Source organism: Zootoca vivipara, chromosome 9 (assembly GCF_965207765.1).
Source record: "Zootoca vivipara chromosome 9, rZooViv2.hap1.1, whole genome shotgun sequence".
In the NCBI taxonomy this organism is placed as follows: Eukaryota; Metazoa; Chordata; class Lepidosauria; order Squamata; family Lacertidae; genus Zootoca; species Zootoca vivipara.
The window spans coordinates 63,769,011-63,782,917 of record NC_142592.1 but is presented as its reverse complement, the minus strand read 5'-3'; the positions used below and the strand labels follow the sequence as shown (position 1 = coordinate 63,782,917).

The 13,907-nt window shown below is 46.1% G+C and overlaps 1 protein-coding gene across 3 annotated transcripts in view; it reads left to right on the top strand.

Annotated features, from left to right (window-relative positions):
• ITIH2 (inter-alpha-trypsin inhibitor heavy chain 2) overlaps positions 1-13,907 on the top strand; it is a 42,850-nt gene that overhangs the window by 26,478 nt on the left and 2,465 nt on the right. For 2 of the 3 annotated variants that reach the window (XM_060279210.2, XM_060279209.2), the window contains 5 exons: positions 5,377-5,499; positions 6,516-6,602; positions 8,904-9,017; positions 9,178-9,376; positions 10,632-10,804. In XM_060279210.2, coding sequence (XP_060135193.2) covers positions 5,377-5,499; positions 6,516-6,602; positions 8,904-9,017; positions 9,178-9,376; positions 10,632-10,804 — 696 coding nt within the window. The remainder of the gene's footprint in view (positions 1-5,376; positions 5,500-6,515; positions 6,603-8,903; positions 9,018-9,177; positions 9,377-10,631; positions 10,805-13,907) is intronic. The other variant, XM_060279212.2, reaches the window with a different exon arrangement.

Sequence of the window (13,907 nt, the reverse complement as noted above, 5' to 3'; positions counted from 1 at the left end):
AAGAGTTGGGTGACGGAGGCACGGATAGCCCAGCCCTGATAGGGTTAAAGAGACACGCTTGCTGGGAAAGAGAGAGGCGGGCGCGGCTGCGAGAGGAGCCGCTGAAATGGTGTTGTTGCTGCTGCTGCTGCTGCTGCCGCCTCCTCGGGAGACGGAGGTGGGGCGAGCGGGAGAGGTGTGTAAGGGGTGGGGGCTCGTCTCTTTCCTAGGGGGGAAAGAGGGGTAGGAGGGTGGTCGAGTGCTCTTGGTTCGCTTTATTTATGAGTTCTGTGTAGCAGAGGGGAGCTGGCACTGGAATTTTGTGAATCGGTTAAAATCTCAATTTTATATTAATTGTTAAAGTAAAGCCTCCTTGCTGGCTGCTTTTCGTTGATCAGTCCATTGTAACATCAGCGGGTTTGGAATGCACACCTATTGTCTTATCTGATCTCTCCCAATTGGGAGTGTCAATTGAAAGTGTAAACACATAGCACCTTTGAAGTCAGGAGCTGAAAAAGGGGTTTCCTCAGTCTTAGAGTCCCATCTGTTACTCATTCATAAAATGTATAAGGTCCTTTTTCCTGCCCCCTTTTGATGACAGGACGGAGGAAATAACAATTAAATGTTGGGGTGTTTTGACCTTTTGTTTGAATGATAAAAAAGTGGTTTCCTTTAACAAGATCTACCATTTGAAGTGTATTCCACAGGATGCAAGGCTGTTTTCCAATCCAAACCTGATAGTGACTTTTCTCTTTTATTTTCTCTTTCCACCCCTTTCCCCATGCTTCTCTCTCTTTCCCCACACTCCTCCCCCCCAAAAAATTCCTTTTAGGATTTTCAGTTTTCGCTTCACTCCCCCCCTCACGGTGTTTCTCTCTCAAACTGGTCCTCCTTTTCTTCTATCCCCCCCCATCCTCATTGCATCCTTCTTCTCTCTGCCCCCCTTTGCCACACACACACACACACACACACACACACACACACACACACAGAGAGAGAGAGAGAGAGAGAGAGAGAGAGAGAGAGAGAGAGAGAGAGAGAGAGAGAGAGAGACTGTTTGTTCCCCTGCCCCCTTTCCTTGCATGTCAGAACTGGAGCTTGAATAAGTTCTTCTTTCTGCTCTGCTACAATATAAACCTACCCTTCACATTCTTGAGCACTGTTCTTTCATTCACCCCCCTTTTTTGCTTGCTTCTGTTCTATAGCTGCAATATCAGCTCTCTCCCCCTTCAATACATACTTCAATACAGTAAATCTCTTGCTGATTGGTGCTGATTCAAAGTCTCTTGGAGGGCACCAGGTTGACAAAGGCTGCTTTACACAGCCAGCGTTCTACACTTCCCCACCTCTACTTGCTCCCCTGTGGTTTGTGTGTGTGCCCCGCCCTCTTCGCCCGCTCTGCCTTTCCCCCCTCCTTCCCTTTGGAAAAGGGAATACTCTTCCATGCCTTTTTTCCTGCTCTGTAACTGGATTAGTTTTGAGCATGGAACAGCTGTATTAAAAATCCAGAGAATGCAATAAAGCATCACTTAATATTTGGTTAAAGGATTATTTCATACAATCAAAGAATTGTAGAATGGGAAGGGTCCCGAGGGTCATCTAGCCCAACCCCCTGCAATGCAGGAATCCTGCCCACAGCTGTGAGCCATCCCTGGGTAGGCTCGAACCACCAGCCTTGTGGTTAACAGCCAGACGCACTGACCCATCAAACTGTAAAGAGCAACTGGTTCTTATTATTAAACAATTCCTGCACCCGACATACAGAGGAAATGAATCATAAGCTATCTCTGTGCTGTGAAAAAACAACAACACCTCTACAGTATTGATTGTTAATTTCTGCCAGGCCAGACTGTTGCTCAAAGGAGCAGGAGTGGTGAAAGAAGTTTGCAACCTTAATTTCATATGAAAACAGCTGTCTGGCAAACTGCTTTCTGAAGCACTTTCCCCCTCTTTTGAAAAGGCATGGGGCTTGGGCCAAGCAGGGAGGGGAGGGACTTCAGGCAGGGAGATGGGTGAGGGGCTGGGTGAGGTGCAAAGAGAGGTGGGTTTCGGTTAGGACCGTTAGGTGTAAAGGGGGCAGGGTTTGGTGAGCTGTGGGGGAAATAGGGTTGGCAAAGGGGATGGCGAGTGGAGCAAGCAGGGGTGGCAGCCTGTATAGGATGAGAGGCTTACATCTAGGCATGCTAGGAAGCCGCTACCCCTTTGGACAGTTTTAGAAATGGAGTCAGGGAACTAGGCTGGGAGTGGAGAACAGTGTGTTCTTTAGAGGCTGCTGGATCAGGCCAATGGCCCATCTAGTCCAGCATCCTGTTCTCACAGTGGCCAGCCAGACGCCTGTGGGAAACCCACAAGCAAGACCTGAGCACAAGAACTGTTAAGTGAAAGTCCTTTTTTTCTTCAGATTGACAGCTGACTGCACGATCCTGTATATATAGCATTAAGTTAAGAAACAATATATGCAGTGTTATATTTGTTTTAAATGTCGCAATGGTTTTGCGGCTCCCAGTTTTTTTTTTCCTTCAGAAGCGGGTCCAAGTGGCTCTTTTTGTCTTAAAGGTTGCAGACCCCTGGCCTAGGGGCTGCAGTCAGTGATTTCAGCTCAGCTGAGGCGACAGCTCCCCAGCAGTGATTTCAGCATTTGGAAGCTAGCAAGGGCTGCATACCTAGCCTAGCACCCCACCTTCATCGCCAGTGAAGTGTAGGTGGGTTCTCACGAGGCAAGACACAGCAATAACAGCAAGACCCTTTATTGAACTAGGGACTGGGAAACAGGGGCAAAGCAACTGCTTATATACATTCCGGAAAGCCTGGGCGACCCCCACTCCCAACGTGATTGGCTGTCTCAACTTCCAAGCTGCGAATCACGACTCAGAGTTCAAGGGCCAATGGCAGAGGCCCAAATCCTGAAATGTTCTGTGACTGGACATCATGTACCGAATCAGAACACAGGAGCTCAGTATCCTTAGTCCAGACTCAAGCTCAGGCAAACACAGACCACTGAAGACATAACAGGTCTGGTCCCAGTGGCTCTGCTGCTGGCTGAGCTTTGCAAGGTGTTGTCTCAGCAGGGAGGTGGGGCCATCTGAGAAATGTAGGAACCAAGGGAGCTGGCAAAAGAAGTCTGATCATTGGCCCATTCGGTTCAGTGATGTCTACACTGACCGGCAGCAACTCTCCCCAGAGTTTCTGCAGGTACAGAACAGTTTCTCTTGGAAGGTGATGGACCCTCCCTCCTTGGAGCTTTTTGGATGGCCATCTGACATGGATGCTTTAGCTGAGATTTCTGCATTGCAGGGGGTTGGACCAGATGGCCTTTGGGGTCCCTTCCAACCCTGCAATTCTGTGATCCTAGGCACTGACTTCTGTTCAGAGTTTTAAACAGTGCAGAATCGGCACCATTACTGATGCCACAAAGTCATACGTAGGAAATCGATTCTTTTAATGTGGCAGCGCCTGCACTTTGGAACTCCCCGCCTATTGATATCCAGCAGGTGTGTTCACTGTACTCTTTTTGGCGCGTTTTTGTTTTAGACAAGCCTACCCAGGCATCTAGAATGCTGGTGTGTTCTTTAGTTTATTTCTGCTTTTCATTTTTTGAATGTTTTGTCTGTTTTGAATGTTTTGTCATAAACTTACTGCTTTATCCTTTCTGAGAACTGCTTTGAGGTTCTTGCTGTTGTTTACAATCAAGCAGTACATAATTTTTTATGAAATTAAAGATGAATAAGCAACAGAACCCAGCTTTGCCCACAATGGGGCACCCAGTTTTGTCCGAGTACTGCTGTTTAAAAACAAATGAGAAAAGCCTGACTAATTATATGCAAAATGGTACAGGTACAAAAGTATATTATATGTATTGAAGATTCAAGTCCCATGTAGCCCTGCAGTCCTGCAACATAATTTCACAAGTATTAACACATATGTGTTTTATACGTGTATATGCCTTGTTGTTATGCATCTTTCAAAGTGCCGGTTTCTTTCGGGATAACTGGAGTATATAATATTATATGTATCATAAAAGGTATGGCGATGCATGAAATATGCCAGAATTGTTCCTATTTCTAGTAGAGGTGATTTAAGAAACACACGCATTAAAAACCTTGTTTCTTATCAGGTTCTTGGGTTGCGATGGGAATTGGAAGGGGGGAGAATAATTGACAACTTAAGTGCATTGTCCTATATTGTTTTAGAATGCCTTTATAAGATGGCTTTATTTATTTATCTTGTAAAATGTGTAGATTCATAGGTGTATCTAGGGGGGCAGGGGGGCAGCTACCCCCCAAAATCAAGTAAATACTGTATTTACTCGAATGTAATACACACCTTTTTTGGCCAAATTACATCGCAAAAATTAGCACGCACATTAGATTTGATGGCGCATTAAATTTGATTGCAAGCTTGAAAAACACCGCTGACATAGCAAAAGCTTTCTTGGTTTCAAGGTTTTGAAAACTGAGGTGCGCATTAGATTCGATGGCGCATTAGATTTGCGTAAATGCGGCTTAGCTTACTGATCAATCACTTTGCAGATAGCTGCGTTCTGTTCCCCACCCCAACATAAATCCTGGCTGCTATGCTCATGTGTACACTGGTCAACTGCAAAAAAGAAAGAAAGAAAGAAAGAAAGAAAGAAAGAAAGAAAGAAAGAAAGAAAGAAAGAAAGAAAGAAAGAAAGGTTTATGAAGCACAATTCTTCCTTTTCTCCCTGTCCTGACCAGGGTCGTCTTTACCCAGGGGTGCAAGGGGTGCGGGGCACCTGGGCGTCAAATTTGGGGGGGGGGCACCAGGCGTCCGCTGCTGAATCGGCCTAAGCTCTTAACTATCTCCCTCCGGGATGTCCAACTGGTCAACCGCGATCGCCGAGTCATTTCTGTTCTCTTTTGCGGAAGAGCTGCAGAATCAATGTATCTGGCGTCCACTCTCAAATCAAAATTTGGGGGCATTGGGTGGATCTTTGCACCCCAGCGGTGCATATGCTAAAGACGGCCCTGGTCCTGACACACCCTTATGGTGGAGAGAAGGATTCTCTTGCCAGGTGTCTCTATGGCCATGCGTCAAGGCAGTGATGGCCGGTACCCTTTGAGGCTAGTTGGGCAGAAGGCAGGGAGACCAACAGCAGCTGGAGCCAGAGGCAATGTCTTAATTCTAGTGCCCCCCCTTCTGCCCTGCTGAGTTCCACAGGAGCCGCACTGAGACTTAAAGGGGAGGAAGCCAATAAGCAGTGCAAACCCTCCATAGTGGTTGCAAGGAAGGAGGCAGAGCAGGTGAACCGAGGGAGGGTTCCAAATGGACCAGCCTCCGCTGCTTCAAAGTTTGCACCATTAAAGCGAAACCCAAATGCTCTATGGACAATGCGCTAATTGCACATGACAGTTATCTTCTGGTTTATCTGAACAGGATCCTTAGTTATTGGCCCAGCACCGACTGACAATTCCATCCCATCTTGGGCGAAACCTACGCTGAAACCTCAGGGTCCGTTAGCTGCTGTCATGGGTCCAACTATTTCTGCCCTACATGCAGGTAACAGATGTTGGACTCTCTCCCTCACCCCCTTTTTATTGCCATCTGGGTTTCCTCACTTTCAGGTGGCCGTGTGTCCTCCTTTACAAAAGGCAGTCCTCTGTCTGAAGGGTTGTTGGCCCAAATCTAGTTTAAAGATACAGGACCAGAGAGAGCATCAGGGGTGTTAAAACTTACTCCTCTACCATTAGCATCTGCACAGCAGTCTGAGCATGTGCTAATTTAGAAATCGTTACTGTGATTTAGATGCATCTTGTCATAATGGAGGAAACTGTGACGAGGGGCCTTGTCTAAGCTGCTCAGACTGCAGATACGTCCCGGTTTTCCAACACATTTTGCTGCCCAGTTCCCATGTGTTCAGGAAAACCCATTGATTGACCATTGACACTTAAATGATGCATTTTGTTCCAGTGATATAAACATGGGCCATTTTAATGAGCATGGGGCCATTTAAAAAAAAAGACACTTCAAGAATTAATTGCATTTGTTTAGGTGTTGTTGTGTTTGTTTGTTTGTTTGTTTGTTTGTGTGTGTGTGTTTTTAAAAAAAGAACAACAGCAGCCATAACTAAGAAATATGCAAGAATTATGCCTGCATTGACATAAGAACATCCCCCTTTATATTGTGCAATAAGGAAATTTTTATATTGGCAACATAAAACCAGGGTTTGTCGTTGTTTCATAGAGACCACTGATATCCTTGAGATAGGACGTTTTATTTTGCATATTTCTTACCCTGATATAACCCCCATAATAAAGCATTAGCTTTTAGGATAAATCAAGACAACAATGCCCAGCCATGAATGAAGATGGCAATTAGTGCGTTACTAACGATGCGGTTGGTTCTAAGTCATCGTTCTATGGCCAACACCTCCAGCATTGCCAAGGACACCTTTGCTGCGATGAGTAACTGAAATGCAGCTGCGGTTTCCATTCTGACAATATTTCCTTCTTCCAAAAAGAGATTGCTGCTGATCAGAAGGGTAATTATATTTCCCCGATCTTCTCCCACAACAGGACCTTTACTTTTAGGCCAGTCCAAGCCTGGTCATTCCAACACTTCCTTGGGCACAAAGAACCTACCTCAAAGCGGGATACATGCAGGTAGAAGATTATTGTGCTGGATTTCCATCTTACTGTCTCTGAACTCAGCTGGGAGGAGGGCAGAGGCAAAACTAGAAATAGTTGCCTCTCTGGCTCCACCTACTGTCAGTCCTCCTGCTTTCTGCACTTGGCTCTGGCTCCACCTACTGTTGATCTTCCTGTATTCAGCCACCACTGTACAGGGGTGAATGTGAACATGGGAGCGACATAGTTTTTAGGGGGTTACATTTGAGTAGGGGTAAGAGTGTCCTTGGTTTCAGCCTGGGGTGTATATGTTCTCTTTTTATTCTATATCCTCAGCTAAACCAGGGGGCGTCCCGCTGACATGAATAGAAATGATGCAAGGAAATCGGATCTTTCCATGTGTTGCAATAAATCTGTGCTTTATTTAGTAAATCTATGGGGTAAGAGTGTGGAGTTTCAGCTAGTCCAGCAAAGATGGATGTGCTTTGTCTGCCAAATTGTCTAATCCAGGCATCCCCAAACTGCGGCCCTCCAGATGTTTTGGCCTACAACTCCCATGATCCCTAGCTAACAGGACCAGTGGTCGGGGAAGATGGGAATTGTAGTCCAAAACATCTGGAGGGCCGAAGTCTGGGGATGCCTGGTCTAATCCAGCACTGATGGGTACACAGAGAAGAAATATCTAACCCTCTTCCTTTGACAATGAAGCTCTCCCCCACAGCTGCTACTCTCGGGCAGGAAACTTCCATGGGGGTGGGTTTCAGAAGCATGGAAAGGGTTAACTCCTTGCATGCCACAATCCCAATTCTTTTTGCATCTGTGGTTGCATATTCTAGCAATTCGAAAGAAGGAAGTCCATTGCCACTTCCGATAGTTTTGTTTTCAGAGGCACCACAGTGGTGCATAGACAAGTCAATTGACTCGAAACTGGGTGTTATTTGTAAAGCGTTGGAGCAAAAAGCTCCAAGATCAAGTTGATGGTTTTGCAAAGTTTCTTTTCTCTTAGAGCTTCCTTTGGTGTGGGGGTGGGGATTGTTTTCAATTAATGCAGTTTTTGAAAATAGCAAAAACCCATTTGCAGGTGCGATGTGTGTCTCACAGGGCCTGATTTAAGAGTGGCGTTGCGGGGTGATAATTCACAATTGCTCTGTGTATTCTCTTTTGCAGTTCAGCCTTGAGATCCCCCTGCCTGATTCTCGCCTCTGTCTTTGCCCTTTCGCCATTGCTTTGGGCAGTGATTCCCAAAGTGGGGGGGGCGTACTGCCCCCCCCCCCGAGGGTCAACAGAGTTACAGGGGGGGAGCGGGAGGTGCCAAGAGGCAGGACGGATGGCAGGGAGCGCTGCACATAACAGACTTGACAAAGGTGGCACCGCTGATTCAAGTTCATCAGTTTTGTTGACTTAATTAAATTAAATGGCTTTATTGCAGCTGACGTTCGGGGTTGGTGGTCGTACGACAGCACCCAGAGTGAAACAAGGACTGAGAGATTGCCGGGGGGGGGGGCGGACATGGGGCTCGTTTAATCTCACTGTAAACAAGTGGTACAGTGACAATAAAGTACATTTATTATTTATTTTATTTATTATTGACTGGATTTTGAATGAATGGCCAATTGATTGTTACTGTTTGGGGCTTTGTTGTGTTATTACTGCGGCTTGTGCAAGCCGCTATTCTAGATAAGGCTTTTTACAGGGTAGGGGGCGCTGGGGATGAGTTCATGGAACCAAGGGTTAGGTGGCCCCCAAAAAAGGTTTGGGAACTATTGGTTTAGGAAGTGGGTGAGGTTTAGGATTTAATAGTAATAACCATAATTCCAAAATGCAGTATTAGATAATAAGTGGGGAAACCATTAGTTGAGGAAGCGGGAAGTCTTAGGCCAGGCATCCCCAAACTTCGGCCCTCCAGATGTTTTGGACTACAATTCCCATCTTCCCCAACCACTGGTCCTGTTAGCTAGGGATCATGGGAGTTGTAGGCCAAAACATCTGGAGGGCCGAAGTTTGGGGATGCCTGTCTTAGGCTGTTGTAGCCAAATGCTTTCTACATTATATATAAGTTGAATGTCATGTTTGAAAAGGAAATGGGTGAGGAACTTATTTGCAGGCGATTGACAGCTTTAGGAAGGACCTCAGTGGAAATTGTGGCTGGGGAAACCAAGCCAGATGGGAGGGGTACAAATAAATTATTATTATTATTATTATTATTATTATTATTATTATTATTATTATCATCATCTACATTCTATTGCATAAGCAATGGAAGATTTTTTTTTACTTTGCAAATGCTTTTGGTATTCACCCATGCATCAGTCATACACCATTTGTTTCCGTCTGCAGTGGACAACGACCCCCACTTCATAATCAACCTCCCAAGGCAGCAGAAGAACATCTGCTTCAATATAGACTCCGAACCCGGAGCGATCCTGAACTTAATTTCAGATGCCGAGTCCGGTAAGGGAGAAAAAGCACCATTCTGTGGCTATTTTGCGCATTTGGAAACAGTCATAGAAACGGGGGGTTGAAACGGTAAGAGACCCAAGAAAGGCCAGCCTGGATTGCAGTCCGTCTGCAGAAACGCCAACACTGCTTCCCTTCTCTTTCTCTTTTATAGGGATTGCTGTCAATGGGCAGCTGGTTGGGGCCAAGAAGCCCTTGAACAACAAGCTGCACACCTATTTTGGCAAGATCGGGTTCAATTTTGAAAAGAAAGGCTTGAAGATTGAAGTCGGCACCGAGGGCATCAGCCTGAAGGACGGCTCCTCCAGCACATCCCTTTCCTGGTCCAATTTAGGAAGCCTCATTCGAAGGAGGTAATAGTACAGTATAATATAATATAATATAAAAGGATGTCATATAGAGGAGGGTGAAAGGTTGTTTTCTGCTGCTCCAGAGAAGCGGACACGGAGCAATGGATTCAAACTTCAAGAAAGAAGATTCCACCTAAACATTAGGAAGAACTTCCTGACAGTAAGAGCTGTTCGGCAGTGGAATTTGCTACCAAGGAGTGTGGTGGAGTCTCCTTCTTTGGAGGTCTTTAAGCAGAGGCTTGACAGACATATGTCAAGAATGCTTTGATGGTGTTTCCTGCTTGGCAGGGGGTTGGACTGGATGGCCCTCGTGGTCTCTTCCAACTCTATGATTCTATTATTCTAGTAGAAATCGGATGAGCATTAGGGCTTCCCTAGACTTGTTGATCTCCCTATGTGGGGGAAGAGTTATTTTAGGCTCCTATTGGAGTATTTGTGTTTCAACCCACACCCACCTGCCCTACACCTGGTGGTGTCATAAATGGCCTCAGGTGTGGGGCAGGGAAAGAGACTTCCATGGCACTATGCGAGCCCCCCAAATCAGCAAGTATTAATGCCACAATACAGCTGGGGAAGATGTCACAAGGAGCATGCCAGTCTGTAAAAACACAGCTCAAAGATGCAGTTAACTCTTTATCAGCGAAGCACCATCTCCACAGTCTTGGTTGAGTGTCAGGCCTAGTGAGCAGAGCAGCTCATTCCTGGTGCTCTTACTGCATGAAAATCAGCTGCCAAGGCCGAAAGTCCCATCCTCCTCATAGCTGTTTAAGTTCACTACTCTAGCCACTTCCCCAAGGGTAGTCAACATGCAATCCTCCAGATGTTGTTGGACTACAATTCCCATCAGCCTCAGCCATCGCAGCCAGGAACGATGGGAGTTGTAGTCCGCCAAAAGATATGGAGAGCACTGCATGGGCTATCCCTGCTCTACACCAGGCACCCCCCCAAACTCGGCCCTCCAGATGTTTTGGGACTACAATTCCCAGCATCCCTGACCACTGGTCCTGTTAGCTAGGGATGACGGGAGTTGTAGTCCCGAAACATCTGGAGGGCCGAGTTTGGGGGTGCCTGCTCTACACCATATGGCCGAGACTGCTTCTTGGATAATGACACCATGTTGCAGCCAAGACGGCGTTTGACAGGTTTGTGGGACACGACAGCTACATTTTGTTTGGTCCACAATGAGACGACCAAAGCCCAACCAAATGTGTATCTGAGTAGAGAAACTCAGGACAAACTACTCATTTGTTTCTCCTAGAGTGCTGGTCTCTGTGAAGAGCGACAACAAAGTCAATATCACCGTGGATGGGGACCTGTCCTTTGTGGTTGTGCTTCACCGTGTATGGAAGAAGCATCCAGTCAATGTTGACTTCCTGGGAATCTACGTCCCTCCTGCAAGCAACTTCTCCTCCAGTGTGCACGGCCTGATCGGTAAAGTCTCCTTGGAGGCAGGGAGTGGGGCTCGGTGCTGCTTCTTGCTGTGTATACATGGGTCCTTGTGAAAGCGATGAGCTTTAGGGAAAATAGGAAATGCTCTTTTGGGTGTGGTGGGCGGAAGTTAAAGATGGTGGTTGCCCTTCCGAAGAACAGAATTCTCACCTGAACCATTCTGAATGTTGTTACTGTGGTCATAGGAAACCACAGGAGGGGGGAAGAGTGCTCTTGTGCTCAGGTCCTGTAGCAATAGAATTGTGGAGTTGGAAGGGACCTTGAGGCTCATCTAGTCCAACCCCCTGCAATGCAAGAACTGTCCCAGCCATACGAGAAAAGGATGCTGGAACAGATGGGCTGTTGGCCTGATCCACAGCATGCTTTTTTAGAAGCTGCCTTCTACTGAGCTAGTCCTTTGCATCTTAGGATTGTCTACACTGGCTGACAATCTTTGCACCTTAGGATTGTCTACACTGGCTGACAGCTCTCCCGGAATTGAACCCGAGACCTTCTGTGTGAATTATGGAACCTAGGAAGCTGCCATACATATACCAAGTCAGATCACTGATCTATCTAGCTCAGTATTGACTGATTGCAGTTCTCCAGGGTCATTATTATTATTATTATTATTATTATTATTATTATTATTAATTTCATTTCTATGCCGCTTTATATTTTTTAGAAAAACCTCAAAGCGGTTTACAGCATATTAAAACATCAATAAGACAACCCAGAATCAAACATTTCTGAAGAAAGTCAAATATATACAGTCAAAACAACACAATTAACAGAAAACTAAAATATTATCTTAAAGATTTCAAAAGAAAACATTTTAAAGGAGGTAAACTACAGAATACATATTTAATATAAAGAAAGTTAACCAAAAAAATCCTTAAAATTAAAAAAAACAACCCAACACATTTGCTAAGTGAAGTCGAATATAAAATGCACATTTAAAACAGCATAATTAACAAGAGAATAAAATATTAGAAGCATGACACGGCTGTTTGGCAGGCACAAAAAATGGGGCAAAAGGATCCAAAAGTTAGGGTTTGGTGTCAGGCAAAGGGCCTTGCAGGGAGTGGCCTCCACGACTCAGAGCACGTCTCCTTGTCCCTACCTAGAGAAGCCAGGGATTGAACTGGCGACATTCTGTGATCCTCAGCCACTGAGCCATGGCCCTTCCCACCTGTCATAAGTGTATATGGTACAGTACACAGGCAGGACCAAATTCAGGTTTGATGAGTCCCTAAGCTACTGAAGGTAATGGGGCCCTTTATATGTCCAGCTGTCCTTTGTCAACAACAAATGGTCACTGTTTTTTGTGTTGAATATACGCTATGTGGTAAATATGGACCTCATGGGTATCTAAAGCCATTTGCACATGTTGCCATGCAGCCAGTCCATGCAGAATGTAGGCAGTAGAAATGAGCAAACCAGTGATATTTTAGGGAGCAGGCTAGCAGGCGGGGCTCATGACTTACATCATAGGAGCCTACACAACACAAAACACTGTTGCTGTATGTAGGTTTTATTTGTTTTTTATCTTATATTTTGGAAATGTACATCCAGGTTTTTTCCCTTTAGTTTTTTTTTGGGGGCCCCCAAGAGAGTGGGGCCCTAAGCTATAGCTTGTTTATCTTACATGTAAATCCGGCACTGCGTCAGCCACTGAGCCATGGCCCTTCCTACCTGTCGTAAGTGTATATGGCACATGGGTTAAATTGGCAACATTTCTGTGTCCAGGGCAGCTGTCTACCAGCTCCATCTGGTACGCAGGCTGAGACCCTACCTGCCTGCGGACTGTCTCGCCAGAGTGGTGCATGCTCTGGCTATCTCCCGCTTGGACTACTGCAATGTGCTCTATGTGGGGCTACCTTTGAAGGTGACCCGGAAACTACAACTAATCCAGAATGCGGCAGCTAGACTGGTGCCTGGAAGCGGCTGCCGAGACCACATAACACCGATCTTGAAAGATCTACATTGGCTCCCAGTGCGTTTCCGAGCACAATTCAAAGTGTTGGTACTGACCTTTAAAGCCCTAAACGGCCTCGGCCCAGTATAGCTGAAGGAGCGTCTCCACCCCCATCGTTCTACCTGGACACTGAGGTCCAGCGCAGAGGGCCTTCTGGCGGTTCCCTCACTGCGAGAAGCAAAGCTACAGGGAACCAGGCAGAGGGCCTTCTTGGTCGTGGCACCCGCCCTATGGAACACCCTCCAATCAGAGGTCAAAGAGATAAACAACTACCTGACATTTAGAAAATACCTAAAGGCAGCCGTTTAGGGAAGTTTTTAATCTGTGATATTTGATGTATTTTAATGTTTGTTGGAAGCCGCCCAGAGTGGCAGGGGAAGCCCAGCCAGATGGGAGGGGTATAAATAATATGTTGTTGTTGCTGTTGTTGTTGTTGTTGTTTAGTCGTTTAGTCGTGTCCGACTCTTCGTGACCCCATGGACCATAGCATGCCAGGCACTCCTGTCTTCCACTGCCTCCCGCAGTTTGGTCAGACTCATGTTCGTAGCTTCGAGAACACTGTCCAACCATCTTGTCCTCTGTCATCCCCTCCTCTTTGTGCCCTCAATATTTCCCAACATCAGGGTCTTTTCCAGGAAGTCTTCTCTTCTCATGAGGTGGCTAAAGTATTGGAGCCTCAGCTTCAGGATCTGTCCTTCCAGTGAGCACTCAGGGCTGATTTCCTTCAGAATGGATAGGTTTGATCTTCTTGCAGTCCATGGGACTCTCAAGAGTCTCCTCCAGCACCATAATTCAAAAGCATCAATTTTTTGGCGATCAGCCTTCTTTATGGTCCAGCTCTCACTTCCATACATCACTACTGGGAAAATCATATCTTTAACTATACGGACCTTTGTCGGCAAGGTGATGTCTCTGCTTTTTAAGATGCTGTCTAGGTTTGTCAATGAGTTATTCAAGCCCCTTCATGGATCAATGCCTTGTCGTGGTGAAGGGGCTTGAATAACTCAGAGAAGCTATGAGCTATGCCATGCAGGGCCACCCAAGATGGACAGGTCATAGTGGAGAGTTTTGACTAAACATGATCCACCTGGAGAAGGAACTGGCAAGCCACTCCAGTATCCCTGCCAA